Source organism: Phaenicophaeus curvirostris, chromosome 6 (genome assembly GCF_032191515.1).
Source record: "Phaenicophaeus curvirostris isolate KB17595 chromosome 6, BPBGC_Pcur_1.0, whole genome shotgun sequence".
NCBI classification, from domain to species: Eukaryota; Metazoa; Chordata; class Aves; order Cuculiformes; family Cuculidae; genus Phaenicophaeus; species Phaenicophaeus curvirostris.
In genome coordinates this window covers 57227026-57246334 of record NC_091397.1, presented here as the reverse complement: position 1 = coordinate 57246334, position 19309 = coordinate 57227026, and the positions used below count along the sequence as shown (strand labels likewise).

The following is a 19309-nucleotide window of genomic DNA, read 5'->3' as shown; positions in this document are numbered from 1 at the left end:
GGGCAGCTGGAGGTTGCGCCGAGCATATAGGTCCCCGCATGCACATACTGATGTCTTAAGAGATGTGGCAAGCCGTAAATGCAGTGTATTGCCAGCAAAAAGATAATAATTATTTCCCACTTCCCCCAAAGGAAACTTGCCCGGCATTAGTTCTCCTCGAGATGTTCAAAAGGAGCCTCCTGCCCATCCATCACTCCTTCCATAACCAGGCACTAAGTTTCTGCGTTGCTCTTTGAGGAGCAGCAGTATTACAGCCGCACAACCCTCCCTTCTCCATTCCTGATCTGCAGGGAAGCTAAAGGGCCCGGCTGGGAGTGACCAGCATTCCCTTCCAGAAGTTCAACCACTCCGTGACTGCTTTTTCCACTTTGCTCAGCCTGAAAAGCAGAAACCTCCAAGTGCCAAGACCAAAGTCTCTCCCCAGGAGATGGGTCAGTTATTCAGGCTCTCCCTGGCCCTTATGGACATGCCTCTTGCAGGATTGTTCACTGCTCAAAGAATAATGTGAGGTCTCAGCTTGTTTCGCTATCCACAAGTGTGAAATGGAGCTACATATATAGGGAATGCCGCACTAAAGCTCCTATACAGTATTGGTTGCCATTTTGCTTGCCGTTATATCCTATTTCCTTAATTCCTTTTTTAAAAAATTGAATCATTCCAAGCCACGGTTAGAAAACCATAGAACTGGAAATGCAGCAACTGTCCTAAACGACGCAGTTTGTCTCAACGCACACCTTCTAATGTGTAAAGATTTCCCCATGATTCAGCACAAGATGGTCAGTTAGCTTGAAAAGATCCAATTCACACAATAGTCGAAACATTTGTATTCTACATTTTAAAGCAGATACTGCAGAATGTGCTTTTCTCCGTGGAAAAGTTGAGGAATTTTTTTCTTTAATACCTTTAGACTAATCAAGCAAAGTGTAATAGAGCGAGGTGAGAAAATAGGCCCTGATTTATGCTAAGAAATACAAGGTTATATTGATACAGCAGAAGAGTTTTGTTCTTTTATCATAAATCAGGAGAAAAGGTGAGCAACTGCGCACCTATTTTGTTCACATTTTTTCCTGGCTCTTTCTTCTCAAAGCTAAACCAGAGGTTGCTTCATGGAATGCAGCTGAAGCGTGGCGGGTTTTGGCAAGTGCACGCTTAAAACTATTCATACTGAAAGATTTGTTAAATTGCATCACATATCCTTACCCTGCTGCCTTCGCAGTGTGAAGGTGTTGACGGCTGGATTAGCCATCACAGCCACAAATAAAGTGTTTGAGAATTGATTTCTTGCTTTCAGCTTTCACATTCCTAGACTGGAAGCAGAGGAGAAGCCAACATCCTTTGATCGCTGTTTAGTCTCGGCAGGCACAGGCCAAGGGTAATGGGACAGCAGGCAGAAATGAAGAGGTGTTTTAAATCACTTCAGCCGCACACATCTCCCTTCACTGCTCTATTGCAAATTTCAACTGGAAAATGACAATAAAAATCCGGAATAATAGGAAAAGCAGGACACGAAATTCGATAGACATTGCTATGAGCTTGAAGAGGAAAGACTTAAAAGGTCAGAGAGCAAACGGGAATGTCCACAATCATCTGAAGGCGGTTGGAAGGTAAGTTGATGGACACCGGTTTGACCCGTGGGTCAGCAAACTAGTTTAACTCTACCTTGATCTGCGCAACGCAGAGACAAGTTCCCAGCTCCTATCAAACAACTCAATGCCCTTATCTGGAAGGGTTTAGTAAAAGTAAATCAACTACAAAAAGGAGCTATTCAGCCTTCAAGTGCTGGGTTTTGCTGGAAAAAGAAAGAAAAAATATGTGTGTTCTCACACAGCCCAGAACCAAACCAGCAGTTCCCGAGTGGCAGAGCACACGCTCCTTCCTGGGGGAAGGATGAGTCTTGTTGCCAGCTCTATCCCGCTTCCAGACTGCCCCAAGAAGGAGGAACCAGTGCCCGAGGTAAACCAGCTAATGGAATTTTGGTAGTGCTTTTTTTTTTTTTTTCAGGGGGTATCAAAGAAGCAGCACGACAAGTTTCCTTTTACTTTTCACTTGGTGCTCAGTTTGCCTGCCATCCTCATCAGAACTGAAACCTCCAGGTAACATAAATACAGCCTCTTGCCTCCACGGGGGAAATCTGGTGCTGCTATGACACTCTGTTGACATGGCATTTATTTATATATATATATATAAAATTAAAAAATAGAGACAGTTTTAAAAGGGGAAACTGTTACTTAGTTCTAGTAAGAAACTTTGCAGGCTCTGATGGTAATGAAGTGAAATAGTGCAGTTCTGAGAAACTCAAGCAAATCAAAACACTGCCTATTTCCAGTGCACATTAAAAGTTCCTTCTAATCCCTACACCATACACGGAACCAAAATCTTCAGTGTAACTTGAATTCACTCCTCTGCGCTCTTTTGCTCCTCACCTTAACACCTGCTGTTTAGGTTACCACTAATAATGTGCTTTACATGCATGCAAAAAAAGATGTCTGCTATTCAGATTCCATACTACAGCTCTGATTTTTTAGTACCCCAACAGTGAGCATCACACTCTGTGTAATCCAAAATTCCCACACAGGAGCCATGCTTCCCCCAACAAAAAAAAAAAATATATATATATATATATATATACACATATATGTATTAAGAGAAACTATTGGCAGTTCCTTTGCCAAAAAGGCTGAGAAAATGCCATAACTGCAGAAGATACCAGGCTTTAAGAAACCCTTCCTGTAGTGTTTTTATTTTTGTTGGGGAAGTTGTGGGGAAGATTTAAGGGACACCAGCTGGACCGGCTGGTTGGCAGCACCCGCGGCCCTTGAAATCGCCTCCTTATCCTGCGGGAAAATGCCCCCCCCTCGACCAGAAGGGAGTTTTCACACATAACCATGAAATTTCCCAATCCCAGAGCTGCAGAAGTTAGGCTCACTACGGCAAACAGCATCCCTCTGAGCCACAAACACCTCACCTAAAAATAAAAGTGGTGGACCCCTTCGTATTTTGCCTTTTAAAGCAAAAATGACCCACATTTTTTCAGTATTCCATCGCCTTCATGATGGACTGGCGCGATGTGACAAGCAAAGTCCGAGGAGGAGGCATATGCGAAGCAGCCCAGGCGCCTAGTTTGATAAAAATATTTTTTTTTATAAAAAGTGTTAATGATTTTCCTTTAGTTTCCCCTTCTAGGGCATTATAAAGCACTAAAAGAATGCCACGTTGTTCTTTTTAACGCCTCAAAGCTGCTTTCTTTAGGTGCTCCGATTTACAACAGCATTGGATTTGCTGTATTTTCACTTTTCTCTGAAACTCTAGGGAACGGGTCACATCATACGAGTTCAAAGTAAATAATCGCCTGTAACGATGGAATTAAAAAGAAAAAACAATTGGCTGACCTAAGGTAGAGTGTTTTATCTGGAGTTTATTAATACCATTTAAAATATTACAGATAAAAATCAATTACATTTCATGCATTTAAAATGCAAATCTAAAATGTTCCAGCGAAGGGCTTTCCATTTCAATGTGAAATATCCAAATTATTTCAACATTACAATGAGACAAATAGTTTGCAGCACTGCAAACTGCTAATGTAGTGTCAGGAGTGTTTACTAACATTTATCAATATTATTTTCAGGAAATACACATAGGCCAACATTAGTTCAGTTTCACTTGGACAGTTTATTTAATACATGGGTCGTGTCAAACCCACTTTATGAAATATAGGAGAACTTTCACTGTGACTATACCTGAACTGCCAGCAAATGCAAATAAGTACATGCTCCATTAAATTAAATGTCATTCAACATTTATCAAATATTGTTTGCTTAATTACAATTGTATGCCTACCTAAATTAATATTCAAGCAAAACCTATATCCTGAAGTGTGATTTGACGTACACTTCGAGGAAGGAGTCCAGAGAAAAAGAAGCAGTGAACCAGGACTGCAACAATGATGCTTTCTCGTGACAGGAAAAGAAATAATTTTTTTTTTAAAAAAAAAAAAAAAAGCTCAAGTGTACTTCAATATATTTTCAAATATTTACTGGAAGTAATTTACAAGAAAAATACTATACAAAATCGTCTCCTGGACAACTGCAGCTCACACCGATACCTTGGTGGAGTTATATTCAATTGTTAGCTAATCTAGAACGATTCTCCAGTTGTACAAACCTATAGGTTCAGGCGTATTTTACAAATATTTTATTTTCCTGTCCCCCCCTCCTCCAACCCGACCTCCCTTTTTGGCATCGGCACTACCGCTTCGCTCGAAACCCGGGGCGCTTCGCTCGTCGGAGTTAAAAAATAGACGAGTCTCAACCCAATTATTCTCGTTTCGCCATCAAACGGGGATTAGAGAAACGCAACGAAATTTGGGCTCGGGGAGGGAAACGACTTGTTAAAATTACAAAGGAGGGAGGGGAGGGCCCCGCCGCGCCTCTCGGGCCCCGGGGAGCGGCGGCTCGGAGCCTCCGCGCGGTGCCGGGCGGGGATAACGCCCCGTCCCGTCCCTCCGGGGCTGCGGCGGCACCGGCGCTACCGGCGGGCGAGCGGGAGGGAACGCGGGGGGGGGTGTTTTCCGCACTGAAGGCGACCGGGGAGGGGTTATGGGGCCGGGAGGCGGCCGCGGGGCTTGCTCGACGGGGCGGGCGGCTCCCCCGGGGGAGGCTCCGGGCGGGCGGCGGAGCCGCGCCGGTTACTTACGTGTCCGCGCCCCCGCCCGTCACTCCATCCCGTTGCGGTGCCCGGGCTCGGGGGGCGGCAGCAGCTCCGGGGAGGGGCAGGGGGGGCTGCCGGCCGCGCTGTGCTCGCTGTCGGTGTCGCTGCCCTTCTTGGGGCCGGGGCCGCCGGGGCCTCCGGCGCCGCCGCCGGGGCCGCTGTGGGTCTTGACGTGCTTGCTGAGGTGGTCGCTGCGCATGAAGCGCTTGTTGCAGACGGGGCAGGCGAAGCGCTTCTCGCCCGTGTGGGTCCGCAGGTGCCGCTGCAGCTCGTCGGAGCGGGTGAAGCGCTTGCCGCAGAAGAGCCAGTTGCAGACGAAGGGCCGCTCGCCCGTGTGCCAGCGCAGGTGCGCCTTGAGGTGCGACGTCTTGCCGTACACCTTGCCGCAGCCGGGGATGTGGCAGCTGTGCAGCCCCTTGCGCCGCAGGCTGGCCCCCGCGGGCCCGAGCCGCTCGGCCTCCTGGCAGTTGGGGCAGTCGCAGGTGGCGCGGCCCGAGTAGCGGCGGGCGGAGGAGCGCGGCGAGGCGGCGAGCGGCGCGGCGGGGCCGCCGGCCAGCATGGAGCCCCCGGCGCCGGCCAGCGGCGAGGGGGCCGAGTCCGGGTAGGAGCCGGGCAGCACGGGTTTAAATCCGTCCATGAGGTGCTGCCCGGCGGGGCTGAGGAGGTGCGAGGAGGCGCCGCCGCCGAAGGCCGAGTGGCCCAGGGCGGAGTAATCCGAGTTGTAGCCGCCGAGCGGCGAGTGGAGCGAGGCCTGCAGCCCGCCGGCCGCCGGGTGCAGCGAGCCGGGCAGCCCGGCCGCCCCGTTGGGGCTCTGCACGTCGATCCAGCCGGCGCCCACGTCCCACCAGCTGGAGGCGCCCGCCGAGCCCACCTCGCCGGCGCCCAGCCCCGGGTGCGAGGGCTTGAACCACGACTCGTAGGGGTGCGCCATGCCCACCCGCGGGTAGATGCCCTGCAGCCCCTCCACCGACGTGTGCACCTTGGAGATGAAGACGGGCTGGTGCGCCGCCGCCTCCTGGCCCGCCGCCGCGCCGCCGCCGCCGCCGCCTCCGCCGCCCCCGCCGCCTCCTCCGCCGCCCCCGCCGCCGCCCGGCGCCTGGAACACCGAGTAGTCGTTGGCGAAGGGCGAGCTGGCGGCCGCCGCGCCGCTGGAGGTGAGGGAGAAGGCGCTGGAGCCCGGCGAGCCGCCGCAGCCGAACGAGTCCGTGACGAGCGCGGCCGCCGCCGCCGCCGCAGCCGCCGCCGCCGCCGCCGCCGAGGAGCCGCTCCGCGCCGCGCCCGCCACGCCGAAGCCCGGGAGGCCGGAGCCCGCGGCGCCGCAGCCGCCGGCCGAGGAGGACGAGGACGACGAGGAGGAGGAGCGTTTCCAGGGGTGGAAGCCTTTGCCGAAGGAGGACGCGCCGTCCGAGAGGGCGGACGGCGAGGGGCTGGGGCTGCCGATCTTGTTGCAGGTGGCGGCGAGCATCGCCAGCGGCGTGGAGCCTACCCGCGGTTCCTCCTGCGGGCACAGAGGGGACAGGCCGCCCCGGCGGCGTCAGGGACCGAGCGGGGACCGAGCAGCCCCCGCCGCCCCGGGTCCGCGGCTCCCGCGGGAGGAGCCTCCAGCCCCAGCGCCTCCGGGAGCTTCTCTCACCCTCCGACCCTCCTCCCGCCGAGGAGCTCGGAAGGGTTAAAAAAAGAGGGGGGGGGGGGGGAAGAGAAGGAGGGGGGGAAAGTTGCGGAGCTTTAAAGATGCCCCCGGTTCAGCCTTTTCCCCGGGACGCCGCCGGTCCCCGTCCCTCAAACCAAGCTGTTTTCTTAAATATGGAATTATCAAATTTATCTTTAAAATTAAAAAAAAAAAACCGCTTCCTTAAAAAAGCCTCGTCTACGTACGATAATTAAATAGGTATATAAATTTAACATACGTATATATACACAAATTCAACCTACCTGCTGGACACGGCGGGCTGGGTTATTTTAAAAGGGAAATAAAAAGCCGCAATCTGTTGCGAATTAGAAATTGCACACGAAAAAAAAAACGATAGTGCTGGGTTTGGTGGTTGGGTTTGGTTTTTGTTTTTTTTTTCCTTCCAGTCACATGTAAAGAAGAAAGGCCACTTCTCCGGGGGCACAGGAACAGCACAGCCCAGGCGCTGTGGGTTGTTTCTACAAATGCCCTTAAAACCTTTTCCTGCTCACTGAAAAGTGACTCTGCCCCCTTTTCCCCCTCTCGGCTTTCTTTTCTCCTAAACTCACTTGTACTTAAGTTAAAAAAAAAAAAAAAAAAAAGAGAGAGAGAGAGAAAAAGCTGAATAGAGGAGACTGATAGCCCCGGTCAAGACAGGGGTTATTTTAACCCCCTCCAACCGACAATAAAAAGCAACTAATTAAACCAGCGCGAGAGAAAAAAAAAAAAAAAACCCCTTCGACTCACCCCTAGAAGCGAAGTTGCCATCCCACAAAAGTGCCCTCCTCCTCTCAGAGGATCTTTTTTATATTGATAAATCAGAGGCAGCGTGGTTTTTTTTTTAGAGGTGTGCAATACAATGATCGGGTCCGCCCCTTCCACCAACAATTGTAGCTCCCTCGCCGGCTTTGAAGTGCCGCTGAGAAGCCGACAGCCAATCCCTGGACCCGCAGCTTCGAGACGTGAATCCGTGAGGTCATCAGCGTCGTCGAGCCCCGCAGCCGTTCGGCTGCGGGGCTCGACGACGCTGATGCCCTCACGCATTCACGTCTCCGAGTGGCACTGAAATCGGTCCCCGAGCGCAGCTCCTGCGTGTCCCACCCGCTCATCCTCTTCTCCATCCTCCTCCTCCCTCCCTTCCCCCTCAGTTTTCACGCAGCGCTTGCTGGGGGCTCTTTTATTTCCCCCTCTCGATTTTTGACCCCCGTCCCGCGCCGGGGGTGGGTGGGGTGGGGGGGGTACGGACTGTCCGTCATCCCTATCGATCGAGTAAGGCGCATCGTCATACTTTGAAAGTCAATTAATGAACTGCTTTGCTTTCTCTGAAGGCTGGTGGTTACCGTAAATGTCTCGTTTCTCTCCGTGAGCTGCTCTGAGTGATTTTAGCCTGTGGAGAAGGCGTGACAGGCCAGCCCAGGAGGAGGAAGGGGTGGGGGGAAGGAGGGAACTCCGTTTAACAAATAAAAAAAGAATTAACTTCCCTGCTTTGGTCTCCTTCTGTAATGATATTCATTTTACAGACCTAACGCACGCTTGTTTAAATTTCGGGTTTAATTTAATCAATACTATCAGAGGGGAAGAACCTTTCCCAGAGATACTCCCTTGGATGAATGCTTATTAACTTTTTATCTGCGGGAGGTGGGGAGGAACTATTAAGACGTAGATCAGAAAGCGTAAGAGCAAAACAAGCATCGTGATCGTTACATTTTAGGGGAACAGAAAATCGCATTTTGTGGTGTGCCAGGTTAGGTAAAGAGATCGACACGCGTTCCTTTCAGCCCCAGAAAGTCCGAGGGACTTTGCTCTCCATCGGGGAAGGAGAAGGCGTTGGTGATATATCTCTTTTTAGGAGAGTCTCGCCGGCTGCATCTTCCATTCGCATCCGTATTTTGTCTGCACTTGTCTGCCCGGGGGAAACGTGCCCTTCCTTGATCTTTTTCGTGTTTGTTTGTCCCCATGCTTGCCCTGGCTCTTTTGATTCGGGGCCGAAAGTCCTTAATTTCCAGCGCGCTCTTCCTTTAAAAAGGACCGTGTTGGGAAGCATGAAAAACTCGTTGTAAAAAATAGTCGTGGGAGACTTTACAAGGGGACTCGAAAGTGGGGGAGGAAAAGAGGCAAATACACCAGAATCGAACAGAAATCACAAAACTCCTGTCAGTGGCATCCTCCTGCTGCTCTGATAATTTCCCTGAGACTGGAAAAGCAGAACCTTCTGAACTTTGAGAGCGGCGAGATGATCTTTTCTGAATTCTCCACGGAAACATCTGTAACCTTCCCTCTTTGTATACATTGCCTGCTGGGCAAAGGATTTAAAGAAGCTTACGATTTTGTTTGCGTTTGCGTTATTGACCACTGCACTTAAGGGTGCAGCACATAAAATGCAGGTGGGGGTGGGGGGTGGAGAGCCAGAAAGGAGAGCTTTTCCCGAAATTAATTAAAACTTTTTTTTTTTCCCCATTTGAAGTTTAATGTACGGGAGTAGATAAATGTTCGTGCTGTTTCTTGAAAACCTGTGGGATCCACTCTCAATAAAGCTAAAATCTATTAGCATTCTGTATGCATCTGCAGCATAAATTTCATTTGAATTTCAAATTTAATAAACCAGGAGGTTTTTAATCATCCCTGGTTTTATTTGTTTGATATTAACATGCTTATTGACCGGGTCTGTTGACCAGTTTGATCATTACAGGACAGCAAAAAGTTAATTAAAACGACCACAGCTCCTTAATCATATCATCTGTCTCATCCATGTCGCTCCCTTTATTACAGGCTATGATGGATAGTCTCCCAGATTAATTTCTCTGTTTCTTCGATTTGGACAACAGCTTTTGGGACCTAATTTACATCCTGGGAACAACTTGCTCGAGTCTACCTAACATCTTGTGCCTACAATGTACATTAGCGATCTTGGAGCTTGAACCACAAGGGTAGCTGTCGCTTAACCTTTGCGGGAGGAGGGGGGGAATTTTCCTTGGAGAAAACCTGAGCTGCGGCTGGTGGGCAGAGTGAGGAATGGACGGACCGCTCTTCCAGGGCTCCTTGTCTGTCTGCAGGCAGATCTCCCGAGGTGTCAGGGGGAGATTTCTCTTTGGGGAAACGATTCGAAAGAGCGTAGCTGGAAAGATTAAACCGACCGCTGACCGCGCCGTGCGTTGAATTAGGGAAGGGAGCGCATCCCGTGCCTCCCGTGCGCCAATTGACGGGCACAGGCGTTAGATCCTGACCCACCTCACGCCTCCCCTCGCCCTGCCAGCGTCCCGGGAGGACGAGACCTTGGCTCCTCCACATCCAGCGGCTCCCAGCCCCGCTCCCCCGGTGCGCAGGGGGTAAAGCCGCTGGATGGGGGCCTCGCCCCTCCCGGGCTCTGGGAGCCGCTCCGTCCCCTCCCCGAGTTTCCCCACCGGGGGGTGTCCCCTCCGCCTGCCTCCTGCACCTGAAAACTGCCACCTGAGGGATTGACCGGGGGATGAAAGCCGGCTCTCTAGGCGCACAGGGCTCGGCTTAGACGGGGAGAGGAAAAAGGGGAATAGCATGTAAGTGGAACAACAGCCACCAGCGAAAAAAGACCGATCCATGTCGTTCTTTAAGCTCCGTTCACACCTCTGCGCGGACGTGATTTACCCCGTGATTTTACGTTTCTCCCACCGCCTCAGCGGGTAGTTTCGGTGCCCGGGGCTCGGAATCGAGCCCCCGGGGCGTGTGCGCGGCTCCCTATCGCTATGTCGGTTACTGACGTTATTCCACCCACCGGTGGGACCGTGGCCGTTCCAGGTACCCGCAAACCCCGCTGCCCCGTCCAACCCGGGCTGATCGCTGAGCCGCTTTGGGCAGGGCACATCCCGACCTGCTCGGAGGGGATTCACATCCATGTCTTTGGGCACTTAGTTATTTGCCTGGGCCTGTGTCAAAAAAAAAAAAAAAAAAAGAAAAAAGGAAAGGAAAGGAAACAAGCTGGCTGCGCCTCTGAAAGGTCCCTGTAATTAGATTAGCCTGGGGAGAGGCACCTCCACGCTCACCCTGTTTACACTGCCGGTGAGCGCCCAGATCCGATCCGCATCTCCTCCTTTTCTCCCCTGTTTTTCCTTGCCCCCCGCCCTCCCTCCCACCCCTTCCCGAGATGTTGTGGCTGAGCACGCATCGGTGGGTCCTGGGCGCTCATGTAAGTACCGGGAGGCGCTGGAGGAGCAGCCGCCTCCGTCCTTCCTCGAATAGATTTGTTTAAACCGCTTTCTGTTGTTCCTATTATCTATCACTTTCTCCCGGGCACCGCTCACACTTAAAAACTACTAAATTCTTCTTCTCGGCGGTATCGATTTCTTTTCATCCTGCTCCGTTAGGAGAGGAGGTAATGCTTCCAGATTACCCCGCGTCTCCTCCAGACGGTTGACAATTGCAATCGCCGTTTCAGGAAGATAAATGTTACTTTGGGAATTGTGTTTAATTACAAATAATCTAGGAGCTGCTCTGGGTCCCGTGGTTGAACCACACATGCGTTCAAATCGTTGTACGAGCTTTACAAACGGATAACAAGACACGGTAAACGTCTGAAAAATCGGTGTGTGAGGCAGGACGTTCCCATCAGATAGCCTGCCTGGAGCTGGGTCGTGTCCCGAGATACGTATTATTTATATACAAACACACAAATATATATATATATATATATACACACACACATGCGCCCGCGTGTATGTGTGCGCGGACGTGAGTGTGTGGGTGTGATAGACACTCGCATGTACAAATCCTACAGCACCCAAATTCCTAGCCTGCAGCGAACATAGACGAAAAGGAAAGGTTTCCAAGCATGTATGTATGCATTTATTTATTTATATGTTATGCCAACCGCACAGAAGTGTCAATCTGGAAAAAAAAAAAAAAAAAAACCACAAAAAAACCAAAAAAAGCTACAAAACCCAACAATCAGCCAACAATCTAAAAACCCTTTTGCTTGCGAGGTGGAAGCATCCTTGGTCCTCCGGCAAAGACGTATCTTGAGAGCACTGAGGCAGGAAGGTTTTGCCCACGCCGGTGGGCGCACTCGGTGTGCACCGCAGCCTTCTCTTGAATTCAGAACTCCTGCACTGTGACTCGAGAGACCCTAATATTGATATATTTACTGTTCCGCTTACAATGTAGCTGCCACCTTTCCCTGTCGCTATTTGCCTGTATGGCAGAGCAATTAGGTCACCCCCTTCCTGCCCCCCCCCCCCCATCCCCCCGACCCCTCCCAGCAGCCTTATTAACTTGACTGGAGAGGGAGGGGAGGTGGGCGAGCAGCGGGAAGGAGACAAGGTGGAGAACAGGTTCTTCTCTGAACCCGACCTGGCCGCGGGAGCGAGATGAGCAGCAGTGAACAGATGTCCCCATTTAAGCCATTCTTTTCCCACATGCCTGCTGGATATTGCAGGAAGCTCGCTGCAGACCTGGCCCATTCCCGGCCATTATGGCCAAGTTATTCTGGACCAGTGAGCACGAACAAAATGGGCTTCAGATCGCGTGCTTGAGAATAATTCGACTCCGAGCCCTGGAAGAGCCCCCCCCGCCTCCCCCCCCCCCCCCCCTATTTTTTTAAGGGTTGGTGGGGACGGGGACGCGTTTCAGCTCTGATCACAGGAAAAGAACTTCTCAAAAGATCTTCAGCCCCTTCCCCCTCCCTCTCTTCGGCAAATATGGTATAATTTACAGAGCAACTTAATAATCCGAGGGGCACCGCAAAAGCCCTTTGCGTTGTAAACCGCTTCTAATTACCTGCCAGAGCAATTAGCTGACTATCACGAAGAAATTAGATCGCTCAATGTAGCATAAATAATGCGAATAATTTTGTAAGGAGAATGGAAAGCGAGACCTGGTGTTTCTTTATAAGGAAATAACACCTCGTACTGTACGAACCCTACATGAACACATATTAATGTCTAGGCATGCACGGAAATGAATCCGAACATGAACCCTCTGGCTTAGATTCAGCACTTTCTTCATTTACATATGCGGGGTGAAAGTCGGCTTCCAGGCGTTTAGATACAGAGCTCTTCCAGATCACAGTAATTAACACATAGCGACTTCAATAGGAAAACCTGTTTTCCAGATGATTTTTACAATGCGGCTTTATGTCTCATTTGGCAGTTTAAATAGCTGGAGTTGTTTTCTGGCTGCATCTCCACTATCATCTGTTGAGCATATTTTGCCTAGAACACTGACCAAAACTTCCGAGCCCATTTTTAAAAATATAGATGACTAATATACTAGGCACGCCTAGAGATTTTGGGCATTTTTCCTTCTCGTGTGGGTTAGTCCTTTGAGAAGATTTTACGGAATTGCCTCAGCAGTTCCTGCTATTTAAAAATTGTGTTTGTTTTTTTTTTTCTTGCTGCATTTCACGTTGAAGGATTGAAAGCCCTTGCACCATTCTCACTGGTCGAACAATTTATCTCAAGAGGCAAATGTTGTTTTCCAAATTAAAATTTCCAGATAACCGTCAGTCTGCAGGGGATTATACGCACGTGTCTAAGCCCCTAAGAATTACGCTATTAAACAACAATCTTTGCGAGATGTTTCTTCACGCTGCTGGACTTTCAGCAAGGAGATCGTGCCCACAGACGACAAGCGCCTAGTGTAATGAAAGTGCCCTTACAGCTGAATTCAGGTAAAGCGCATTGAGTCTGTTCTTGTCGTGTCTCTCTACCCACTCCCACCCCACCCCGTTCTGAGAAAACTGCTAGTCAGAAATCTAGACTTGAAGGTGTCAGGTGGTGGAGAAACTCATCCCAGCCCAAACTACAGCTACTCACTGCTCGGAGACACTCCGAGATTCAGCATCACTCGTTGGAAGTGCTCCGAGTCATGGATAAACGCAAATAATTAAGATTATCTATGATAAGTAGAATATAAGCAAGTAGGTAAGTATGATAAGCAGAATAAGTAGAAGCCGCATATACTGTGATTCTTTTAAATGAAGTTTTGAAGGAGGGGGGGAAGCTGAGTGTATATCAAACTTTTCAGAGCTTCCTTTCCTCCTGCTCCCAAGCTACCAGCAGAAATGAAGCGGCCCCTTGGACACCCTTGTCCCCAAGTTCTCCCCGCAGAAGCTGCAATTCCATCCGAACACAGTTCCCGAGCTTCTCCAGGTCTGAGCAGGACGGCTCAGCCGTTCCGCAGCCCCACACACGAATTGTACAACGTGTTTAACGATTCTTGCTCGCCGGCTAATTAGAGACGGCTTTGAAGCTCCATTACCGGCAGCAAAATTATTGCGGTCAGTTTAGGCCAAATTCTGCAGCCCTTAATGGGGCGAAACTCCCATTGAAGTCAATGGGAGAGAAGTCAATGGGCGTTGTGCTCTATTAAGGAGCACAGAACGTGTCTCTTTGTGATTTAGAGATTAAAAATCGCGCGTTTCAGACGGTGACGCTCTCGGGAGGGGATGTCACCGGCCACACGGGCCGGGCCCGATCCCCTCGCCCCCCGGGGACTGAGCCCCCCGCCTCCCGGGGGCAGGAGCAGCGCCCGGGGGTGATTAATCATCGGCCGGAGCCGGACAAAAGGACTCCTCCGGCGGGTCGAAAAGAAGTAAAACTTCATTCCCCCGCGGGCTCCGGCTCTCTGGGGCCAGCGGGACCGTCCGTGCGCGCAGAGGGATTGGGTCCGTCCCGCGACCACCCACCCTGCGCCCCGGCCCCCCGCTCCCCGCGGCCGGTGCCCCCGGTCACGGCCCGAAGAGGCTGATTTCCCGAGCGGGGCTTGGGATGCCGAGGCTCCTGCGTGAGGACGCGGTGACTTAGCCCCTTCGGAGCCCGCAGACCGATCGCTGTTTGGATCCCAGCGCGGGGCTTGGGAAGGCTCGTTCCCCACCGCGACCACCAACGTGGTTTGGCAGCTAAATTCAGAGCGCGGGTTTAAGGTGCTGCTGGGGGCTACCTCTTCAACTCTGCAGCGGGGTTTGATTGCGTGTTATAAAATATTTCCTTACTGTAGGCTCTAAACAGCGCACGAGAAACAGTCCGTTCTCCAGAAGGGGAGGAAACGCTCCAGGTTGCTTAAACAGGACTGTAGTTCAGTATTCTTTCTCTTTGCGGGGAGAATTGGTGTCTGCGGGGCTACAGCCATCCTCTTTTATTCTTTTTCCTACCTTAGTGGAAAGTAAAAGCCTTCAGGAAAACTTCGCAGCGATTTCCCTGAGTGCAGAGGGGCACACACAGCTGATCCTCTAGGAAGCTGTGCACGATTAAGACTAATTTTCTTTCTGCTGGAACAATTAATTGTACAAATGAAAGGTCAGGCATGTGCTTTTCCTATGTTTATCAAGCACAATAATGAGCCCCTTCTATTTTTTTTCCTCAGTGCATTATACGGCAATAAAATGCTGCCGCAGCGGCTCTTCAAAGGCGATTCAGAGAAGCCGAGTGGTACGTACAGAAGTGTTTTAAAAGAAGGCGATGGCCGAGGGGAACGCAGATGAGGGGCGTGAGAAGTGAAGGCTTCCCCAGCCTCTCCGTTTCTGTAGCCTGGCAAAGGAAACGCATCTCCCCCCCCGAAACGCTCCTGGGGAGCCCCTGGCCAGGGTTGGCTGAGCCCGAGGGATCCGATCCTGCTACCCAGCGTTTCTTTGTCCCTCATGGTCTGTGTCACTTTTGTACAGGGATCCGGACCACCTTAGCAAATTCTCCTGGCTCTTCTCCACATCATAAATCCAGTTGCTCACGAAGAGATGGGCTGGCAACACCTCCTTATCCATGACACATTTTTCTTCTGTTGTAAAAGACTGTTCACATCTTCAAGAATGAATCATGTGCCTGCCAATTCCTAAAAAAACCCAAGGGGCTCCAATTTTTCAGAACAGCTCGGTGTGGTGTGCGTTCATTGGACTGCATCTAGTACTTGTGGATTAGAAGTATGACATTCAATATTTTCATCAAGAGGTTCACTTCTTTTCCCTGTTACTTGGGGACTACTGGGCTTGTGCTTGGGGGGAACACAGCTAGTGTTGCCAAAGCAGTTTTCTCCCAGCTGGTACGTTACTCTGCATGCAGCTGTCCAGAATGTTTAGCATGTGTGATGTTCTCCTTGATCTCAATCTGCTCACACTCATGGTGGACGTATTTTTCACTGATTTTAAGCTTGTTGAACACAAACATCTCTGCACTCCTGACACACATGAACTGATGGAGGAGAATGATGGAGGAACTGATGGAGAGACTACAGCCCTAGTGGGAGCTAGAAAAAAATTGCAGGAACCATGCGACGAGTGGGATAAGATCTTGTGTTTTCATGTTGAAAGTCTAGCATGTTTTACCTATGACTGGGTTTATTTGAGTTTGGCTTTTTTGTTGTTTCTTTTTTTTTCTTTGTTGGCTTGAAATGCCCCAAAAATGTCTCAGAAGAGTCATTCTCCACCAGAACTCCAGACATGCAGCTTTTTGGGTAGGAATCACTGCTCTGTTTCTTGCAACATCCATCAAGAGCATGCCTTGTGTACCTGGCAACTGTTAACAGACAGATTTGATTTAAACCAGCAGAAAGCTGAACAACTTCAGCCGGCCTTTGGAGCCAGCATTTCTGCCACGACTAACTGGAGAAAAACATTGGTCTAGAAATGAAGGGGAAGTGCTCTGCTGGACGAGGAGTGCAATGCGGCCTCTTGAAATGGCTGTGGTGGTGATGGCAGCGCAGAGTTTGGGAACCCAGCTCCAAAGCAAGCACGGATGCTAACATTTTAGATCTGGTGGATGCAGAGCACTTAGACCTGGACAAAGAGAGGCTAACACCATTGTCCCTGGTATATTTAGCTCATTGTCTAACAACTAATCCATACAAGAATCCAGTACCTGAAGGAGACCTACAAGAAAGCTGGGGAGGGACTGTTTACAAAGCTTTGTAGTGATAGGAGTAGGGGCAATGGGTATAAACTGGAGAGCGGCAGGTTTAGACTAGACATAAGGGAGAATTTCTTCACTATGAGAGTGGTGAGGCACTGGAACAAGTTGCCCAGGGAAGCTGTGGCTGCCCCATCCCTGGAGGGGTTCAAGGCCGGGTTGGGTGGAGCCTTGGGTAGCCTGAGCTAGTGGGAGGCTGAGAGAGCTGGGGGTGTTTAGCCTGGAGAAGAGGAGGCTGAGGGGAGACCTCATTGCTCTCTACAACTACCTGAAAGGAGGTTGTGGAGAGGAGGGAGCTGGGCTCTTCTCCCAAGTGACAGGGGACGGGACGAGAGGGAACGGCCTCAAGCTCCGCCAGGGGAGGTTTAGGGTGGACATTAGGAAAAAATTCTTCACAGAAAGGGTCATTGGGCACTGGAACAGGCTGCCCAGGGAGGTGTGTGAATCACCTTCCCTGGAGGTGTTTAAGGGATGGGTGGACGAGGCGCTGAGGGACATGGGTTAGTGATTGGTAAATGGTTGCAAAGCCAAGGCTGACAGGGCTCTGAGAAACTTGATCTAGTTAAAGACGCCCCTGCTCGCTCCAGAGGGGTGGGGATGGACTAGGTTACCTGTAAAGATCCCTCCCAACGCAAAGCATTTGATGATTCTACAATTTGTCTGTATGCGCAGTCTGCATACAGCCTTTCAAAATCCACTTCTGCTTTTTGCAGGATAAATTCTTTTTCCCTTAGACATTCTTAAGGAGTAGTCGAAAAGTACTGTAAAGAACTACTTCTTAAATACGTTTGTATCCTGTTATATTAAAAGTAGATAAAAGAGAAACTGAATGGCTAAACAGATTTTCTGAAATGACTAAAATCCGTTCACTGGTAAATGAGAAATCGGTTGCCAGTGAAAGAAAAATCACCCATAAGGCAGAAAATATAAAGTTCTTTTTTATATAGGTTGTAGGCAGACTTTCATATATGGTAGCAGTAAGTATTAACTAGCTATTGCACAAAACTTGGGGACAGCTTCAAGTACGAATTTAAGAACCTGGTACATTCAGTAGTAAAGACACATTTCATTCCTTAGGGAAAACTGACATCAAGTCTATGCTTGCTACTTTTTTTTTTTTTGATGGAATTACTGTTTCAACAGAATCATTCAGAGATAACTTCATGTTAGTAGTTATTAATTTATTCATCTACTTTCTGTTATGCTAGGAACACTGCCTTCACCTGTTAAAGAAGCAGCTGGCCTTTTTATACAAATAAACTGGGCTCTGAGACTGTCAAGCTTCTTTGTTTGATGGAGAGGAGTTCCCGCCTGTGCTTAAAGAATAGCTCAACATCTGTCATCCCATTCTCTGCTGTGGCCCAAAATCGGGAAGACTACAGCTGTCCTCTTCCTTTCAGATACTTCTGGGATAGAGAGGTAGGAGGACTGAGTATTTGGTCAATGTATTCATTATGCATTAAGCAAGTCTGTATGAGCCCTTGCATGTAATTGTATTGTTTTCCCACTGCTCAAATAGTTGAATTTGCAGTTTGAAAGGTCTTTGGAATTCCAATCCTGTAATGTGGTTTTTTTTTTTAATGTCTAATTAGCTTAGATTGAACCAGCATTTATTAATAAAACACATTTTAATTGAAGTTCAAGTGCTTAGCAATAATTTATACCTAGGCATGTGGCACATGGGCATGTGAATTGCAGATGTATACATGACTGTAAAGCAGAAAATACTTGTTCTTGCAGGTTGGGAGTTCTACTGGATGAAGATGAGAACAAGGGATGTAAATTAACTTATTCCTCACAAGTTAAAAAAGGCATCTTTTGAAATATGCCTGTATGGAGCAGAGGAGAGAGGGAAGAGGAGGGCAAGGAAGGGAAGAGGATAGAAGAGGCCGGGAAGAATATGTCACCATGTAAAAGAAATGTTTGAACACATAACCTCATCAGTTCTTTGGTTTAATATCCAGCAAATTAGTCAGAAGGAAAAAAAAAATCCCAAGCAGAACATAAATTGAGGTTGTTTATTGAGTTAAATATACTATCCTCTTCCAACAGGTGCATCATAAGGTGCAAAATGCTCAGAGAGGTTTAGGCACTGTGAAATGCAGCCCTGCTGTCCAGGGGAATCCACAATCGGAAGGAGCGGCTGAGAGAGCTGGGGTTGTTTAGCCTGGAGAAGAGGAGGCTGAGGGGAGACCTCATTGCTCTCTACAACTACCTGAAAGGAGGTTGTAGAGAGGAGGGTGCTGGCCTCTTCTTCCAAGTGACAGGGGACAGGACAAGAGGGAATGGCCTCAAGCTCTGCCAGGGGAGGTTTAGGCTAGACGTGAGGAAAAAATTCTTTACAGAAAGGGTCATTGGGCACTGGAACAGGCTGCCCAGGGAGGTGGTTGAGTCCCCTTCCCTGGAGGTGTTTAAGGCACGGGTGGATGAGGTGCTGAGGGACATGGTTTAGTGTTTGATAGGAACGGTTGGACTCGGTGATCCGGTGGGTCTCTTCCAACCTGGTTATTCTGTGATTCTGTGATTCTGTGTTAGGCTGCCAGGCTGCCTGTCACATGCATGGTGACAGTTGGGCTGCAGTTACATGGTGAGTTTGATTCGGCTTACATCCATACTGCCACTGAAACAACAGCCCAGTGACACTGTCAGGTCCTACTTAGATTCAGGAGCTCTGCTTACTGTATGTCTGCTGATCTTGGACACAGAAGAAAGGCAGCACGAAGGACGGAGTTTCTCAGTAAGGCTGGTCTTGATCCATCTGAAGTTTTCTAAATAAAAATAAACAAATTATGTTTTCCACTGAAATGCCAGTCTAATCTCAATGAATTTACAGTTGCTAGAACAATGAGACCTTACTGGACGGCATCATATCGTATATGACCGTGTCATATCATAGAAGGAAGACCTTAACATATCATGACCAATTGCAAAAAATGATGCCCAAACCTGCACTTAAAGAGCGAATAAAAAATTGTTATTGGTGTTTACTATTTACAGATAGAAGAACCAGCTTGAGTCCATAGCCTCTATCACAGAAGTCAGAACCCCTTCCCCAGAACTAGGAAAA

The 19309-nt window shown here is 49.5% G+C and overlaps 1 protein-coding gene across 1 annotated transcript; it reads right to left on the bottom strand.

Moving 5' to 3' along the window:
• Positions 1-4714: 4714 nt before the first annotated feature.
• On the bottom strand, positions 4715-7313 carry SP8 (Sp8 transcription factor). The gene is made up of 2 exons (XM_069859077.1): positions 7127-7313; positions 4715-6208 (listed from the first exon to the last, which is right to left on the bottom strand). Exons 1-2 carry the CDS (start codon positions 7145-7147, stop codon positions 4715-4717), a joined length of 1515 nt encoding a protein of 504 aa, XP_069715178.1. The 5' UTR covers positions 7148-7313.
• Positions 7314-19309: the final 11996 nt, after the last annotated feature.

Bases quoted from the DNA above. Each gene is read 5' to 3' on its own strand.
- SP8 (XM_069859077.1), bottom strand. From the start codon at position 7,147: ATGGCAACTTCGCTTCTAGGG. The intron at 6,209-7,126 runs GTGAGTCGAAGG...CTGTGCCCGCAG, and splicing joins TGGCAACTTCGCTTCTAGGG to GAGGAACCGCGGGTAGGCTC.